Raw genomic sequence first — 19,906 nt, forward strand, 5'->3', positions numbered from 1 at the left:
AGATAGGTATGCAAGAAGGTATTAAGTGATAAAAGGCTGGTGCATATTTGGGCAAATCTAACTTTTCTTCTGGCTAACCTCCACATTCCCATGGAGAGTCTGAATAAATAACTATGTCCCATTCTCTCCCCCTTCACATCCATCTCCTTTTAATGTGTGAATATCTGATGTATTATTAATCTCAACCACAAACCAGCAAGGTTCTCAATCAAAGAACATACCCGTTCTCTCTCAAATTATCTGTTTACAGTTTGCTAAGAAATATGTTCCTTTAGAAACAGCAAGCATTTAAACTGTGGTTTTATAGAAACAAATCTCTCTGGGGTTATGTTTTTCTATACAATGCTTAACTGTTTGGCTGAAGTTGATGAAACTAACTTTTACTCAGAAAAGACCCACTGAACTTAATTACTAACTTATTAATTTTAATGGGTCTACTCCAAGTAAAATTACTAACCTATTAATTTTAATGGGTGTACTCCGAGTAAACACTAGCTGAACGCAATCCATATGGATTATGTCAAGGGAATTTGTTAGAAAATTGACGGCCAAGATGTAACCTTCCTACATGTTTGATGGAGTTGCCCGAAGCTGACGTCATTTGGTAAAAATACTTTAAAAGAAACTGAGAAAAGTATAGTACACATCAGTATTACCTGATATGCCAAAAGTGTAGAAATTTAAGTAATGAAATGAAATCTGAAGGTACGGAAACTATTTTTAAAATTTGCTAACAGCAGCTAAATCAGTCATTGTGGGTTCAACTACACCAGTCATCTTTGTCTCTTTGGTCCCAATCCATTGGTACACATGCACAGCAATGAAATTAACTGTATCTGCCAATAGGATGATTGGCACTGTCAGTTTTGACAGCAGTAGTCATATGTGCAGGAGCAAGAGGAGACTGAATGCCATGTCCTCATTTTGCAAAGAGACCATCAGTGCTGACAGCACTAACTGTCAAATCCGGGGTACATTTGCAGTTCCAGATCCAGAAACAGAAACTGTGGGTTAAGCTCTGATTGCTAGAGGAAGCATGAAAAACTCAGTAATCATGCAAACAACATTCACTTGCCTGCATGGTTCTTGATCTTGCTGGGTATGTATATATGAGAGCCACGTCATGCCTATGTGCCAGCCTCTCTGGATCAGCAGAGGGTAGCTGCATTCATTTTTCAATGAATGAGAAAATGAAGTCAATAAGGCCCGTTTCTTTGAATTGTGTTGTATGTTCATGTCACATAGAGGTATTTTACATTAGGCAACACATAAATGTAATTTAGTGACGCGGGTAGCGCTGTAGTCTAAACCACTGAGCTTCTTGGGCTTGCTAATCTGAAGGTCGGCAGTTCGAATCCCCACGATGGGGTGAGCTCTCATTGCTCGGTCCCAGCTCCTGCCAACCTAGCAGTTCAAAAGCACACCAGTGCAAGTAGATAAATAGGTACTAATAAGTACGGATAAGGGGGCCTTATCTTTCTCCAGAGAGGCAACAGCAGAACTAATTTTGGCAGCTACACTTTGCACCCAACATTTTATTTTTCCCAAATGCCCCGAACTTTGGATCATTCTAGCGAGAAAGCTGACATGTTTGTGGTGGCCAGTGATTCCCCACCCCCCACTTGGAATGCCCCAATGATGCAACATTTAGAGCATTCTGTGCATATAAAATGGGCACCGCTAGGGGCAGCCACCCAAATCTGCTGTTACCTCCACAGCAAAAAAGAAAAGTCAGATAAAAACTACAACAATAACAATTTTATTATTTCTATCCCAATCGTCTGATTGGGTTGCCCCAGCCGCTCTGGGTGGCCAAGTCAAAGAAACAAGTCAAAGAAAAATTAGAAATTTGAGTTTAATAAATTAATAAAGAAACAAATGGTAATTAATATTGAAATTAAAGGTTTCAGCACAGGAAAACAAACGGACTAAAATAATTAGGAAAAATGTTCTGCATACACTTAGATCAGATGGTTAATCTGACATTTTACATTAATGGCAAAAGTTAATTATGCATAGCTACATATGAGTAATTTCTATTTATAGCAGTGTGGCTAACTTCCAAGTAAATAGTTTTGGGGTTAGATTGTAAGAACACTTTTAAGTAATAGGTTCTAGTCATTGGTTATGAAACAGGAGTGAGCATATATTTTACAACAACCTTTCTCTACAAACCATTTTCATAAGATATTTTGTTTTGCATGATTACCCAAATTGCTGTTCCTGAACATGTCTGCAAGGATTTATACTTAAGACCAAGAAATCATGTTATGATGTTTCTTTTGTATAAAACATTTACTCAGTATTTGTTTATTTGTTGTGAGGTCTCCTTCCTCCAAGTTGCTCAGAGCATCAATTTTAGACATTCATGTGGTCTGCCATACAAAAGAGAAATTAGTGCCTGATTTATATCTATAAGGGAAATATTATGGCTGTAATTTCCCACTCATACACTCAGCGAACTTATGTGGAGCCCAGGGGCAAAAATGTGCATGGAACACAGGACAGGACTGTGTTCATATACTGCTGTAATAGTTTCAGCATATAGTGCATATAGTGTGTTCATATACTGCTGTAATAGTTTCAGCATATAGAGCAGGAGTATTCTCTAAAGTTTTCAGCACAGTTGTTTCTGCTGCCAAAGAGGCAAGCAGATTTTTATACTGAAAAGCAAAGTACATGTCTGGCAGTCAGAGAGCAGTTCAGTTGCAAACTGTGTTTCTCTGTACCGAGATTTCATTTTTCTTCTTCTCTTTTGGACTACAGTCTTTGTTACTGAAGTAGTTTGCTAGATAATTAATGACAGATTGATCATTAACTATTGTTTATTTATTCATCAAAACTATACTGTTTATCCATTTTGGGGGGAAAGTTGCACTCCTTTCTTGTTCTGAGCAAAGCACATAGATGGGGAAATGTTGCATATGTTAGATAAGAATATGCCCAAACGCTTTGATATATGTTGCGAAATCATGAATGTGTTTTAACCAGAGCAGATATGGTTATATACAGAGCAGATATGGTTATATACAACTCTTAAGGTGAACTCTAAAAATAAAAGCATTTTGTTCAAGAACATGAACCCCCTTGAACATGGAAAATTCCAAACCATAACAAGGAGTCGCAAAGTATTTTCCACCATCCAATTCATTCCCCAAACTTTCCATTAAGAAAAACCTTAGAGTCCTCTATAGCATGGATAAAAACCTCAATCTCCTAATAGCGGTCCTTTCTGCCCCAAAACAGTTTTTCAGGCCTTGGTCTCAAAACATCAATACTTCCTAGTGGTCTACTTAAATAGCTGCCAATATTTGATGTTGCTCTGTCCCCTAAAATGTCTATGGGCATCTGACAGCAGATGAATGAAAGCAAAACTAAAAAATTGTGTTTTTTAACTAGCCAGTTAAGCACTGAAAGTCTCGCCCATTTAATTGGGAGAGCTAAGAACGTGCATAACTCTTTCCCAGTGAAATCAATGGCAACCAAGCCTCCAAGGGTAATTCCATAATTCTTATACACAGTTAACTGAGAGTACAGGCCCAAGGAGATGAGGCGCTGGGAGATTCATGATCAGATCTTCTATGGATTTGTTTGTTTGTTTTAGTTTTAGTTATTGGGGAAGGGGCTGAATAGGAGCAGGTGTGAGAGTATGTAACCTTTTAGAATTGTGTTTTTCTCCCCTTATCTAAATCACCTACGAACCTTTCCCTGTAGATCAGGTATGTGGTGCCTGTTCTAGTGCTACAGTGGTGCCTCGCAAGACGAAATTAATCCGTTCCGTGAGTCTCTTCGTCTAGCAGTTTTTTCATCTTGCGAAGCAACCCTATTAGCGGCTTAGCGCTATTAGCGGTTTAGCGGCTATTAAAGGATTAGCGGCTAAAAGGCTATTAGCGGCTTAGCGGCTTAGAAAAAGGGGGGGAGCGGGGAAAAATCGGAACACTTGCAAGACGTTTTCGTCTTGCGAAGCAAGCCCATAGGGGAAATCGTCTTGCGAAGCAGCTCAAAAACGGAAAACCCTTTCGTCTAGCGGGTTTTCCGTCTTGCGAGGCATTCGTCTTGCGGGGCACCACTGTATTCTCCAAGTGCTATTTGGGGACCCCCACAGCTGTCCTAAACTAAAGCAAACACTAAAGGAGATCTAATCATATATCTCCCAGCATCTCAACTAGTTATTCTGCTGAAATCAGGGGGGGCTATACATAGGATATACATTTGGCTATGCCCTGTTTCTTTTTCTTTTAAGGGAGTAAACCACTGGATTTTATTATTTTAGCACTTTAATTCTGAAAAGTTGTGCAGCATATGCAGAGGTAACTTTGATTCAATAAAGCAACTGACTTCACCAACGTGGTGATCTCCTGATGTTTTAGACTACAACACCCATCAGTCCCAGCCTGGGGCCGGTGGGAATTGTAGTCCAAAACTCCCGGAGGGCACCAAGTTGATGAAGGCTGTGATAACTCCACTAGTGCTAACAAAGAGTACTGTGTGTGTGTGTGTGTGTGTGTGTGTGTGTGTTCCAGGCACTGTTGTAATGATCACTAAACAGTCTTAAATGTTCACAAAACATGTCAAGAAGTTGGCTCAAATGTTCCCATTTCCCACACCATAAATAGATTTTCACTTTGGGTTACATATATAGGAAAACTGGAATTGGATTCTATCTGACTATTAATGTAATGTATTATTTTCCTCCACCCGATTGGGAGGACCAGTCAAAATTGCCGGTCGCTTCTAAAGCTGATTTCAGGGGCAGTTGGGCTGTACCTCAAATGGAAGACTTTGGTTTTGCAGATGAACTTTATTTACTATACGTTCTAAATCCCACGTTTCGATACAGTGGTGCCCCGCAAGACGAATGCCTTGCAAGACGAAAAACCCGCTAGACGAAAGGGTTTTCCGTTTTTCGATGCGCTTCGCAAGACGAATTTCCCTATGGGCTTGCTTCGCAAGACGAAAACATCTTGCGATTTTTTTCACTCCCCCCCCTTTTCTAAGCCGCTAAGCCACTAATAGCCTTTTAGCCGCTAAGCCGCTAAGCCTTTAATAGCCGCTAAACCGCTAATAGCGCTAAGCCGCTAAGCCGCTAATAGGGTTGCTTCGCAAGACGATAAAACTGCTAGACGAAGAGACTCGCGGAACGGATTAATTTCGTCTTGCGAGGCACCACTGTACTAACAGCATCGTTCTGTGCTGCCGGGGAGTAGGAGCCTAAAAGAGTTTCTTATCCTCTTCCTCTGGCAGCCCAACCCACTCCTTGAACTCGGGTAGTGACAACGACCTGCAGGAGGCAGCGGTCTCTGCGTGGCCCAGCACAGCCCCACAGAGCAAGCCAAGGGGAGGAGCTGTGGCAAAAGGGGAAGAAGGTGCTGCCAATGGCCCTAGACCACCAGAAAGAGCCTGTCCCCTAACCCGGGAACAACTTTGGTATTCCGTAGGACTGCAGCAAGAGACTTTTTAGGGGCATGCAGGACACAGGTGGAGGTGCAAACCTCTGAGACACTACAATTATTATAGGGAATATGGCCAGGGCTGTAGCCCTTGGTATTTTATGCCTGTTCACATGAAGAGGCTGGTGGTGAATGCTTAAAACAAAAATATAGTTATGGTGTATATAAATGCCATGTCAAGGATTAATAATTATTTGTTCTAAAACTGTTATTAGGTTTAAAACATCATGCGGGAAATAGTATTCACAGAGTCAAATTATATAGTACACATTCTGTCTGCTGTTAAGCTTGTAAGAGACCTAAAAGTGTGCCAATGTCATGAACTGGAAATGAACATATATTTATTACAGTGAACATATATTTATTAATTCTCTGCACAGCGGCAAGCCTATAAATTAAATCATTTGACAAACTTTTTGCTTATTTCTTAATATTCTCATGCTAACTAAAATAGGGATCAACTCCCCTCATACCACTATTAATAGGAATAAATAATGTACCACTTAAATGCTACATGGTCTTCTGTGACCTCATGTTTCTCAATGAAATCTGGATTTATATCACATTAGTGTAATGTAGCTCTTAGAACTATGCAAGTTAAGCAAAATATTACTCTTGACGTAATACTTTAGTGAACACAGTGGTCCTTTATCACGACTTTTGCATTCACTTTAAATGGAACTTAGGTTCACCCAGGTAATATTTCCCCAGAATTAAGCACAGGAAAGATATCAGATGTTTATAAGCTGATGAGCACAAGAATTAGGGTTTCATTGCGGAAGGAAGGTACTTTTTAAATGAAGGTACTTCACAAAAATGAAGACTAGGACATAAAAATATATTAAAACCAGTGACGTTAGCCAAGGATCTTTGTCAAAGTTCTTAGCATTTGTTTGAAAGCTAAATAAACTCAGACTAGCGTTCTTCAGCTCTCTGCCACTGGTGCCAAAGTGTACATTTTGGAGGCGAGCCAGACCTGTGTTGTATTGCCTTCACAAGCCAAAAAAGAAAAAGATGGAGGAAGAGGAGAAAGTAGAAAGAGTACTATCAATCTTAATCCTGAATCTCTGCCACCTAAACCTGGAGCTGCTGCCTGGACAATGTCCTATCAGATATTAACACATAAAACCGTCCAACACTACAATTGTGGGAAACTGTGAGATACTGCAACGCCGGGGGGGTGGGGTGAGTGGAAGTTGAGGGCCTCAGCCCTTATTCCATCCCCTTGTCTGCGTTAAGAAGAGATGCACTCTTGGCAAAGATGCAGAGCCCTATACAATAATAAAAATGTTTAACTAAATGATGAAAGCGTGACATCCGGATACATAAACAGTGATGATAAAATGTGACCCCAATAATGACACCAACTTTTCTAAACACTGGTAAATTGTTACGGAAGACAACAGTGCCATGGGGAACTTTCTCTTCTACAGACAAGAAAATTGAATGTCCTAATTTTGTTTAATTAAATATACAAAATCACATCACAAATTACAGGAATGACATGGTCTAAACATTCCCACTTGTCTCTGATACACTTCTATTGCCTTTTATAGCCAAAGCCTCGTCCCTTTCTCCTCCTACATCTCCCCTTAATTAGAGGTATATATAATCTGAATGCAAAGTACAACTCTATAGAAGTGCCTTCTATACAGGGATATTTAGTGCCCCCCCCCTCGAGCATTGTCACTCAAATCAATGGAACTGTTTCTGATTAAGGCTGCAATCCTGTGACATTTACCTGGGATTGAGTACTATAATCTCAATGGGTCTTGTTTCTGAGTAGACATGTATAGGACTGGCCTGTTAGTGGTTTAAAGAGGATTATTTACAGCTATTCACTCCAGCTGCATCAAATACATGCAAACTAGGAACTTGATCTTTTGCTCTCTTGGTACTGTTAAAAGAAGGAACCATCAGCCAAAATTCAACTGTTTCAAGTCCCATTGATACAAATATAAGATTTAAGTGCTAAATAGCCATTGAAATCATTGAGATTTCACAGTGTTTATATTAATTTAAGATCTAATTTTTAGTCACTTTTCTTGCATATTTTTCATCATGAACTGACCTGTTGCAATTTAATTATATGGCAATTTAAAACAATATAGAAATATTATTCTTATTCTAGCAATACCTGAACAGAAGTTTCCTACTATAAATAACCATATAATCATCATTAAGGAGATGCTATTCTTTATTATAAAACTTATGTCTGTACTTAAAGCACAGAGCCTGATTGAACAGCAATCAAGAGTACAAATAGTTTTGTTCTAAGTTTGATGTCTAAATGAATTTAGCAGTAAATAGTGTTGGACAGCCAGCTTCCAAAGCAGCCAGATTTTTTAAATCGATCTCTTACTTTTCAAAATACTTGGACATTTAAGATTATTAAAATTGTTCAGATGTTACTTGGAAATATCAGCTTTATAATTTTTGAAAACATCACATGTCACTCCCTGCATGAAATAGATTCAATTAGACGGCAGCTAAACATTCACATGTGAAAAGGAAATTGTCTTATTTTTTCTTCTTTTCATAGAAATAGATATCACTAACAACTTGCATTTAATAGGAAATGACACTCTATAGTAGGCATTATATAATTCAAATATAATTATGCAGTTGGTCATGTTATATAATTACATTATTTTTGTGCATCTACCTGTCTCTCTAAAATGATAGGGCATCTCTTTTGATCAATATTGCATGAACCTCTTGCAAATATCATTTTGCAGCTTATTGCTGTAGTGAAAATACAGACATCTGAGTATATCTTCACCTTCCTTACAGATTTCAAAAATAATAATAATTTTGGTTGTTGTTTTTTAAAAGGTGCATTCTTTTTCCAAACAAGATACTTTTGTAAAATACAAATGCATGTATCCTGTACAGACTTCCTAGCCCTTTTTTAAAAAAGAGTAACACGTGGAAATAATTAAAAGAGTCTCTTTCAGAAGCAATTGCTGTAGAATCCAAATGTCACATTCTGCTGTGTAGTACTGCTCCAGCACAGACATATATCAACATCTATCACTCAAGCACACACACCCCGAACATGCTCTGCTCCCTTTTCTGATTAGAGATTACAGTTGCTTGAGTTGTCTTACAGGGTGTCACTGGTTTGAATGACAGATGTCTGGGCTGGAGTGTCACACTTCTTATTTTCATTTTGGATATGAAACCAATATTCCTGAAAGGCTACGTTTTCTTTAGCTATCATCCAGCTGTTTAAAACACACAGTTTACTCACAGTGTGCCAGAATGTACCATTCAATACATTTCTAGTCCACATTTCATTTCCTTCTTTCATTTAAAATGCATCATTCTGAATTAAACTCAAATCAAATTTCCCTAAAGTGGAATTATAATGGCTAAGCAAAGGTGAAGAAACATGATCTCTTTTTAAAGAGCGACAAACAAAAAAAGGGGGGGCTCCTCTTCTAAATATTTAAGAAAAGTTTACTCTGGACAAGAGAGCGTTCAGAGACAGCGCAAGGAAAATTTGAAAGGCTGCCTGCACCCTCCAGATTTAACGCAGTCATTCGTAATAAAACCAAAGCAACTAGCCCAGGTGATTACTTTTTTCTGGACAACATGGTAGCACAAGAATGAAACATCCAAGAGACAAAAGGTAGCAAGAGCAGCAGGGGGGGGGTGTCCCAAAGATGCCTATGGGGCTGTTTGAGAACTGCCCCAGAGCTTGCAGGTGGCAGCTGTGCAACTGCACAGAACTATCCCCCCCTCCAAGATCAAACTTTTGCCAGCCACCAAGCTGGGCAGGGAGACAAGGTGAGCAAAGTGGCTCCGCAGAAAGTGGTCCCCATCTCCTCTCGCCTCCCATCTCCTCTCGCCTCCTGTGACACCAGCCAGTGCGGAGGCAAGAGCCACCCAAAGATGCAAGACCTAGGCAGACTTACCGAAGAGCTTGCTGGGAGCGTCCTCGTTGTCATTTGATTCCACAGGCGCAAGCAGGGGCTCATTCAGCTCGTTGTCTGAAGCAGCTGCCTTGTCCTCACCTCTCAACTCTGCATTCATTTCACTCCGCAGTGACAGCAAGGGCTTACTGACTTGTCCAGCTATCATTGGATCCTAGGATGTGGGGGGAAAAGAGTGAGGGGGGGAGGGAAGTGGCAGCTTTGGTGCGCGTATTCCTATCTCTCACTCCCTCTCTCCCCTTTTTCTCTCTTGTGCACACACACACACACACACACACACACACACTCCTTCTCTTATCTCTGGCTGCTCCTGCTGTTATTGCTGGCTGCAGTCAAGTGAAGAGCTATTACAGATCCAATGAGTTTTCCATTACTCCCCACCCTATTAAAGCTCAACTAGCATGTGAGAGATTCCGGGTGCTTGGGAGAGAAAACTTCAGGGGAAGCGACATAAGCAGCGCAGCTTTAATTGTGGGACGTGCTGCTTTTGTGTGCATGTTTTTACACCTCGCTCTTTTACTTTAATGCGGTAAGAAAGGGGTGATGGTCCAGCAGCGCTTTTTTCTTTCTTTTTTTTAAGCCTGCGAATGTCCTAGAGCTCTCTCTCTCTCTCTTTCTCAAAAGGAAAAGCAATAGCAATCAAATCAGAAGCAAAACAGCAACGCTCACAATATTAAAACTGTTTCCACAACACTGCAAAGTAATAATTCAAATGGCACAAGTATTTCATATAATCAAAAAACAATCAAGACAAGGCAAGGAAAGGTTTACTTTTGCCTTTGGGTTATTAGGCTCTGAAAGTCCATAATCTCACACTTAAGGAAAAAGATAGATATATACAGGCAGGCAGACAAATAAAAGAAACATATATATTCACATTTGAAAAAGACAAAACTAGCAAAGGATACTTACTAAATTTTTGCAATCATGCTGGGTGTTTGGGACATTATAATTCCATAACGCATCTACGCAATATATATGTATAGTTTTCAAATGTTTTCTGATTATCTGAATCTATTTGATCTTCTCATTCAGAGGAAGGCAGGGGGAGGGAGTTCAGTTATGATTTCCAAAACAATCTAGCATTCTTCAGTTTTGCCAATAAACAGCAGAAACTGGGGTGGGGATGGGGATGGGGAGCCGAAAAGAAACAAGTGACCTTGTTGTGCGATCTCCCAACTATTTATTGCTAAGTTCATGCCTAAATGGTTCTTATGCAGAGAACAGGTGACCAGCGCAGAAATAGGTTGGTTAGCATGTTCCCTCTGCCCCAACCGCACATTGGTCGATGTGGTTGCCTATGGGTTTTTTTAATGTATTCATGTCTGAAAAGTGAATTTGATATGACACATGATAATCTATGAAAATGTTAATCAATACAAATAGTTTAAGCTGTCATCAAATGCACTTCTTTAGTCAATACTCATATCGCCGAAAACAATGTCACTGTCACCAGGGTTTAATTTGCACAGCACTTAAATATTGGACTCTGTGCATCAATGCACTCTTCTTCAAATACTGTAGGTAAACACATTTTCTCCCTATTTAAGGCTGAAGCACTCAGCGCGCATTTAGTTCAAGCCGAACCCTCCCTTTTGAATACCTTGATAGGTCCACTGGAGGGCAAAATTAATACTTAATTGAATCTCACAGTCATCAAAATAATCAATACTTTTTTATTATTTATTCTTTACAGTCTGTTGACTGTTTCAAACCTCAGAGGGAATGGGGTGGGGGGGAGGATTCATGGCTTTGAAACACTGTCATTTAACAAGGTAATTTTCAGTGGGACATTAGGGGTTGTGAAACATATAATAAAACAAAAATGGTGGCTTATAATAGGAAGAAAGAAAAGAATTATATTTCTGCCATCTAACAAAACAGGATAAATAAAAAAAGAAGCAGCAAGTGCAGGGAGGGAGCGAGGGAGGGAGGGAGGGAGACTGGCTTTTGAAGGGTTTTATCATATCAAGAGCAGAGCTGAGCTTTCATAATGCTGACATTTCTCATCCTGACAATCCTAAACAAGTGGAAAGGATGAGATCGGAGATATCATCTTTCATCACATTCCCCAGCTTAAGAACCAACATGACAGCTTCTCTCCCCTTTACACTGTTAATTACTAAATAAAATACTACTCTCTGTCAGCATTAGATTATTGCAGATAGGAACCAATAACATTACTCCATTGTTGTTGTTGTTGTTTGGCTGGTGGTGTTTTATTTTTTAAAAGTCCAGCGATACTTACCTTGAGCTTTTCAGAAAATAAATTGGGCTGTTTTCATCCTGCCTGGAATGTAATTAAAGTTGTGATCCTGAATCCGCTTACATGGGAGTAAGCCACATTGAATTCAATAGGGCTTCCTTCTGAGTAGGCATAGTAAGAATTGCACCGTTAATCAGCGATGCCAATTTGCCTACTAGTATTTGTGATGTATTAATTAGTGTGAATGTGGCAGACATTTTAATGGACTTTGGGGTGTGTAGAGTCAGGCATTCGTGGGCTTTAATTAATTTTTTTTTCCATAATGCATTTTTATAGCATCTACTCAAGTGTATGCTGCTGTCAAACAGTCTGGTTTTCAAATAATTTGCATCTAAGGTGATATCCAAGGAAAAGACAACATCCATATTCTTACTCTATTTTGCCCTTAAAACAAACCTTGAGGCTAGGTAAAGCTGAGATAGAACAACATACCCAAGCCATCAAAGCCACCTAGATGGAGTGACCGAACCCAGGTCTCCCTTGCCCAAGGCCAAAAATGCTATCCATCAGAAATATCTGGGTGCTAACCGGATGGAGTCCAGTCTTGGCAGTGCCTTGGAAATCCTGGTTACCCTCCAATCCCTTTGAAACCTTCCATGGACCTGCAGATCTGAGGGCATCTCTCCTGATGGGAAGGGCTTGTTGCAAAACTTTTCAACCAGGAAATGAGAACTAGTTCCCATAAGGAGCCAATATGTTGGCAATATACCACTTTCTGGGCAGACAGCAGGCGAGCCCCGAAATCTGGCAGGAATGAAGCTGGTCTAGAAACCACCTCCCCAGGTGCTAGTTTTCAGAGAATATTTTGCGTGGAGGAGGAACTCCGTCATGTGGGTTCCTTGTCCAGACATCGCCTCATTTACCGCTTGTGGGAATGAGGCCTCAGAGTGGGGTTTGTTTGTTTGTTTGTTTTTTAAAGCTCTCTCTTGTTTTTATTGCTGCCATCTACAATTTTAACTGTGATTTTTAAAATGGTTTTGGATACCCTGGACAAGGGACACGGTAGCTTATAAATGCATAAACAAACAGATTTTTTGTTGACATCTGTCTGGATGAAGTCAAACTGCGTAGTGACCTCTCGGGGGGGGGGGCAAGCCTGGGCAGCGTATATGGAGGTCCTGGGCTGCCCAGAAGACAAGACCACCCACCTTTCTGATGTCGTCCAAAGGAATGCAGACCACAAATGCAGGATTTGCTGGAAGGAGGCGTACAAGCCGCCATCCAACCATCTTAGGGCCTCCACTCCAGATTTGTGTAGCATTTACAGTGGTACCTCGGGTTACAGACGCTTCAGGTTACAGACGCTTCAGGTTACAGACTCCACTAACCCAGAAATAGTACCTCGGGTTAAGAACTTTGCTTCAGGATGAGAACAGAAATTGTGCGGTGGCAGCAGGAGGCCCCATTAGCTAAAGTGGTGCTTCAGGTTAAGAACCGTTTCAGGTTAAGAACGAATTAAGTTCTTAACCTGAGGTACCACTGTACTCTTTAGACATTACTTCTCCCGAAGATGTTCTGCAAGGCAGTCGGTACAGATTTTTCCTTGGGGTTTACTCCCAACGCCTTTCTCTCACAAATGAGTACAGTGGTACCTCAGGAGTACCAGTTAAGAACTTAATTCGTTCCGGAGGTCCGTTCTTAACCTGAAACTGTTCTTCACCTGAGGTACCACTTTAGCTAATGGGGCCTCCTGCTGCTGCCGCCACGCGATTTCTGTTCTCATCCTGAAGCAAAGTTCTTAACCCAAGGTACTATTTCTGGGTTTGCGGAGTCTGCAACCTGAAGCGTCTGTAACCTGAAGCGTATGTAACCCGAGGTACTACTGTATAGATACATCCTCAAAAATGGTACCGTGTATGTACCTTGTGCTGTTTTCACAGAAGAATTTCCAAGGGAAACTGTGTCAAAATGCATGGAAGCATTTATCCTGCCTCTGATACCAAAGAAGGCAAATCAGATGCAAGGGGTCAGCCACACGAAGCAGCAGGGAGGTGAGGAAAGAAGGCCACCAAGGATGGCTAACCTGTGGCCCCCTCAGGGTCACTGGACTACAACTCCCAGCATTCCTCTCAGTTTTGCTGTCTGGGGCTGAGAAGAGTTGGAAGCCAACAGCATCTGTAGGGACACAGGTTAGCAACTCCTGCTATGCACACTTACATGGGAGCAGACTTGCAAAGGATTGCGCTATGAGACTGTCTCTGCCAAGTGTCTAAGCAGAACAGTTTCAGGCTGATATATATTTGTAAATACTGAGGGGTTTTTTTTTTAGAAAAAATTAAACATCCCTATCATAAAACAATTAAAAAGAAAAGCCCCCCAAGTGTTACTATGACTAAACACAAGCTAAACAACAACTTAGTGCTGTCAGTTAGGATGAAATTTATGACAATTACACACAGTCAATTTATTATCACACATTATTAGCATGCATTAAATGAACATACGGCTTCTGCCTGACCCCCCAGGGCACCCCCAGAGGTACAAGGCTCATTGAAAGAAATGAGATTTATGTTAGCACAGTATTTGAAGAGGAGACAATCATTCATTAGGAAGACTGGGAAAGGGCAAGAACCTGCACAGAGACACACATTTTAAAATAAATAAATAAGCGATCAAGGCTATCAAAGAGCTGAGTTATTTTCCTTGCGGTGATTTGCCCCCAATACTTGGCAATGCCCTTTCATAGCAGAAAGGCTGCAACATTTGCAAGTCCCCGTCTGATATTCATACTGTGTGTGAAATTGTGATGGAAGTCCTGCTGTGCTTATTGTTTTACTGGTGCTCCATATTAACCAATGGAGACATGTTTCTTGAATTTGTCTTTTTCACAGTTACTGTGCACAGATTCTAACAATGCCATAGCTAGTTGGCCCCTCATTACTTGACCTCATCAGAAAATTTGTCCGGGAGAGTCAAGAGTGGGTGATAGAGACAGAGAGTGGGGGAATTGCTGGGCGGCAGGAAATTGGGGGGGGGGGATTTGCTTGGGCTTCGTTTCTTAGACCAAACACTCTTTTCAAAAGGGTGACTCTTCTGATGTTTTACAGTTTGAGACCCCCTTGCAGTTTCATGGTTATTGTTTGTTTAGCTAATGTATATAAAGACTGGTTGAAAGTCACTTATTACTTCTTCCAATTACCTGTCTCAGGACCAAACTACACTGTGACATTAAATGTCTTTGCACTGAATACATAGGTTTTTTTAAAAAAGCAAATTGTGTCAGCTGATGGTGCTGGTAATTAAAAGGATGAGAGAGGAATGGAGAGGGAAGTTAACCCTTTCCTACCCTGTTGCATTTCAAGAGAAAGCCCATCTTCTGATTTACTTTCCTCCTTATGCAAAGACTGCTTCTGGCTCCACAAGTCTGGACCGTCTGGGGAATTAAAGACGCACAGCATGACTTTCAGGGGCTTCACTCTGGCAGTGGCACGCCCACTGTGAATTTAAAGCACACTTGGAGAAACTGTCAGTGTGGCCGTGGGGTCTCAGACCTGTGCCTGACACTCTGGCTGAAGAGGTGTCACTGCCTTAATCCCTTGATCGGATACTGATCCAAAATTTGTATGGCCACTTCTGATTCAGATGTTAACAGAGAAACACAGTTGGGTGCCACCACCACTTCTAACAGCTTCATAAGGATGTTGAACAGCACCTCATGTCTCACCTGCCAAGGCTTTGGCCTCACAGTGAAATGGAGGAACCTATTGACATAGTCGCTTCTGAGTGTGCTCTCCAGAGCTCTGAAATCTGCAGTTCCTCCTGGTATTTGAGGGAGCTGTATGTGGTGCAGCACGCTGGACGGCATCTATTCTAGAGCACATGGGTGGTGTAGAACTGGCTCCCAGGCTGGCGGGACACAGGTCAGGGCTCTTCAGCCCCCTGCTGTTTATGCCATGGGATGCCATGGGAAATTTTTTTGTCCCCAATGCTAGCCAACAGCTATACAGTATGACAGTGTTTCCCAACCACTGTTCCGCGGCACACTAGTGTGCCGCGAGATGTTGCCTGGTGTGCCGCGAGATTTTGCCTGGAGGGAGGCAGGCGAGTCGGGTGGCGAGAGGCGGGGCGGCGGCAGCGGCGAGGAGAGGCCGCCCAGCGCGGGGCTCTCGCCGTCTGCCTGCCTGGCTGCCTGCGAGCTCGGCGGGCAGCGCCTCCGTCCGCAGCGCCCGCCTCGCGGCTCTCATTCCCTGCCCCTGCCAAAGCTCACCCAGCCAAGCCGCGCTCTCCTTCCTGCCTCGCTTTGCTGCCTCCTCCCCCCCACCCCCAAAGCTTGGAGGTTCCCCGGCAAGGGGGAGGGGAAAAAATTGAAACTTACACTTTCGTGCGTCCCTCCCGGCGTGACGCTGCGCGCTGACGTCACAGGGCTGTAATGGTGGTGTGCCTCGAGATTTTTTTCATCAAACAAGTGTGCCTTTGCCCAAAAAAGGTTGGGAAACACTGCAGTATGAAGCTACTGGGAACAGTCATTAAGAGTTTGGGGTGATACCTAAACTCTATTTCTCCATTACAGCTGAGTTAGGAGAAGGCCTGGAACGCTGCCTGGAGGCAGTGGTGAACTAGACAAGCATCAGTAATTCACAAGGCCCCAAATAACTTAGGCCCAAAGTAACTTAAGGATAGTCTGGTGACTTATATGCTGATCACTAAGATCCTGGGATGGGGCACTTCTAGTGGTTCCATATCTTCACTAGGGACTGAGCCTTTAGTCTGGCAGGCCATGCCCTGTGGAACTACCTGCTAGTGGAGGTTCAGCAGGAACTATCTTTGCCTTTCACACATCATCTGAAAGCTACCATTTAGACTGGCCTTCACAATATGAACTTCTCTTTTGAAGCAACCAGTATCTACTGATGTTTTATTGATGTTTTTAATTATGGATGTCTATTGACTAATCTTATAGAATCACAGAATTGTCATCTAGTCCAACCCCCCCCCCCCCACGTATATAGTAAGCTCCTTCGATATACTTGATTGCATCTACAACAGTGAAGCTAGGGACGGGTGGCGCTGTGGTCTAAACCACTGAGCCTCTTGGGCTTGCCAATCAGAAAGTTGGCGGTTTGAATCCACTCGACGGTGGTGAGCTCCCGTTGCTCTGTCCAAGCTCCTGCCAACCTAGTAGTTCAAAACCACATCCGTGCAAGTAGATAAATAGGTACCGCTGTGGCGGGAAGGTAGACGGCGTTTCTGTGCACTCTGGTTTCCGTCACAGTGTTCCATTGCACCAGAAGTGGTTTAGTCATGCTGGCCATATGACCTGGAAAGCTGTCTGTGGACAAAGGCCAGCTCCCTCGGCCTGAAAGTGAGATGAGCGCTGCACCCCATAGTCACCTTTGACTGGACTAGGGGTCCTTTACCTTTACAACAGTGAAACCACATGCCTTCATCTGCTCCAGCTGCAACAAAACACATCTTTCCTGCATTGATGTCTACAGCCACAAGAGACGCTATAACTCTCCAACGATTTGACGTTACCCCTGATGGCGCGCTCTTCTATTGTCTCTCGAGACAAATGGATGTCAACAATTTTTTTTTTTAATAATGAATAAATAAACTTCCATGGGGCTGAGTTATAATCACTCCACAAATGCCATTTTCTAAAATGAACCTTAGCAAGAGTGGAGACACTGAAAGACATTGCTTCCAACTGCCAACTGACAGAGCTGCTCTAGGAGGATACCGTGGTCAGTGGTGTAAATGGCACTGTCAAACAGTGCAAGAACTACAGAGCGGCACTCTTCCGCCCCTCTGTTGACTAAAACTGATTCATTCCCACAACCAAGTCTTAACCCAGAATGCTATGAGTCTACATAATCAGTTTCCTCCCGGTGGGTCTGGAGCTCCACCACCCCTTGAGCACTTCCCCCAGAAACAAGGTATTTGTGAGTGGGCTGCAATACTAGTGCTTGCAGAGGAGCAAAACCAGCTTATTCCACACTATTCCTATCCTGGTCACAGTCCTAATCAGCTCTCATTGGGATGACATTGTTTAAAAACTTCTTTTCCTGACTGTGAATCTGTCCAGTCAAGGGACACCTCATCAACATGATGACATCCCACCACCATGCAGCCGGCTTTTTTGGGGGGGGGGATCATGGAACCAATCCAAGAGCTGGAAGAGCTGCCCTTAATCTGAAAGGGTTCACACTCTTGCCCCAGTTCCCATTCGTGAAAAGTTTGGCAACAGGCAGCTTGCAAAAACTTTCACAAAAAGCACTCACTTTCCCCCTTAGCCTTAGATGAAATGTCCAAAAATCATCAGGGGTCCATGGAACTCACCAAAGCTGAAATTTGCAAGAACAACTTTAAGCATCACTGCAGAAATAATTACAGGTGTTTTTTCTCTCTGTTTCAATGTATGAAAGAGCTTGCAGAGCTTGTTTGAGATATTACAAAACTCTTACATAAAAGGCACATTGCTGCATCCTACATGTAGATCACCATGTGCACTGATGTCACCCATGACATTTTTTTTGTTATTGTTTGACATTAAGCATATATGTCATGGAACCTGAAGACAGAACACATCAATGAGGAATCACAATCTGCAACGAAGCTCATTTTATTTATTTCCAACTAAAATGTGGGCATTTTCTCATCTTTGGAGTAGCTTTCCTGCAGATTGCACCAGCTGACTTGTGTTGCAATCCTACCCACTTACTTGGGAGTAAGTCCCATTGAATTCAATAGGATTTACCTCTGAGTAGATTGGTTTGGATTATTATCGCTGTAGGAATATGTGATTGGACTATCTTGGACATAGGGGTGCAGAAATAGGGGGAAGAAAGAGGGTTATGCACAAGGATTGTGGGAATAGATTGGAACAAACTGGGATTTATGGTCTACAGTTTGAGATGCTGGAATTTGGAGTATTTGGTGATGGCTGGAGGGAAGAGAAGTTGAGGATACCTGAATAGTCATGATGGTGTAGAACTGAAATCACATAATAGATGGAAATATTGGAAATGGTCTGGTTTCTCTGTGCACATGGGGGCTTGAAGGAGCTGGATACACAAATTAATTAAAATGGCCAAGTTTAAATTCCAAACACCTGTAAGATTCAAACTGCACCATGGGGAAAGCAGCCAGCTATCACATAAACCGCATGAATCCACAGGTACATCTAGAGTGTGGCTTGAAAGGCTGGGAAGAGTATCAAAATTGAAAATTGGTTTTCATTAGACGAGAACATAAACCTTTTTTGAAAAGAGACAAAGAGACTCAATTTGTATATGATAATACTAAGCTGCAAAACTGGTGAGTGGTGAGTTCCACAACATACTCATTAATCACTCCTTTAATTGAGCACCACCTAAAAGCTAACCATATTTGGTAGTGAAAAGAGCCAATTTCATGATTAAGCACATAAACAAATAGATGGCCCCGCCATTTAACAAATACGTTACTATTTGTGGTTCTTTCTTTCCTCAGCAAAACTCACGAGAAAGTTGTCTCTTCACTCACTTCTCATGGCACCTGATGACTTTTATCCTGGTGTTTCTCAGAGTATAAGAGGAACAAAACTGCTGATGTTTGAAGTTTTTTTAAAAAACTTTTATCTTGAGCCAATCTCCATCCATCAACCATATTCTCCTTCTGTAGCATCTTATGCCAGAATCTGGTGTCTCCAACATTTTTCTTTTTCCAAACACCCCCTTTATGGTTCTGTTGAGGGATTTATTTCATCCTATTCCCGTAACTATGAATTAGTACTTCTCTGAAACTGTCCAGAGAAATCCATCCCTACTTCTGTCCTTCTGATCTTCTGAAATGGATTCTGACTGGAAGATTGGATCCCGCGTGACATTTGTCATGTATATTGCATTACATGTATGCATATTTACTTTAATATCAACTCCTGAGTAGCAGCTCCAACACTGACCTCCAAGGAAGGAGTTTCAGAAAGCTCAGACATTCCAACAGACACAGTAGCTCCATCTGAAGAGGACTCCCATGTAGGGGGTGACTGCTGAAACAATGACCTGAATGAGCAGCTTGAGACCTCTGCAAAGACCTCTTCTCAACTGCCCATGACTCCATGCTCCTCTGTAATTCATTGCCTACTATAATCTGCTGTTCTTGTGGACCAACCTGAGTTCTTTTGATGAAGGTTGGTATATAAATCAAAAGAAATAAAAATAAAATGAAAGCTACAAAGCACCACAGACTTCAGGTCAGAGTACAGAGCTTTTATGCCCTTTGCGCTGATGGCTTGGCACAGTCATCTGGGCCCACCCCTTGATTTCAGCTAT

At 41.9% G+C, this 19,906-nt stretch overlaps 1 protein-coding gene across 2 annotated transcripts in view; it reads right to left on the minus strand.

The window, feature by feature from the left end:
- The window catches only part of POU6F2 (POU class 6 homeobox 2), a 301,009-nt gene that overhangs the window by 221,820 nt on the left and 59,283 nt on the right, over positions 1 to 19,906 (minus strand). For both annotated transcript variants that reach the window (XM_082192837.1, XM_082192838.1), the window contains exon 2: positions 9,371 to 9,542. In XM_082192837.1, the coding sequence (XP_082048963.1) occupies positions 9,371 to 9,542 (172 nt within the window). The remainder of the gene's footprint in view (positions 1 to 9,370; positions 9,543 to 19,906) is intronic.

This window comes from Podarcis vaucheri (genome assembly GCF_965113315.1).
Source record: "Podarcis vaucheri genome assembly, chromosome: 12".
NCBI classification, from domain to species: domain Eukaryota; kingdom Metazoa; phylum Chordata; class Lepidosauria; order Squamata; family Lacertidae; genus Podarcis; species Podarcis vaucheri.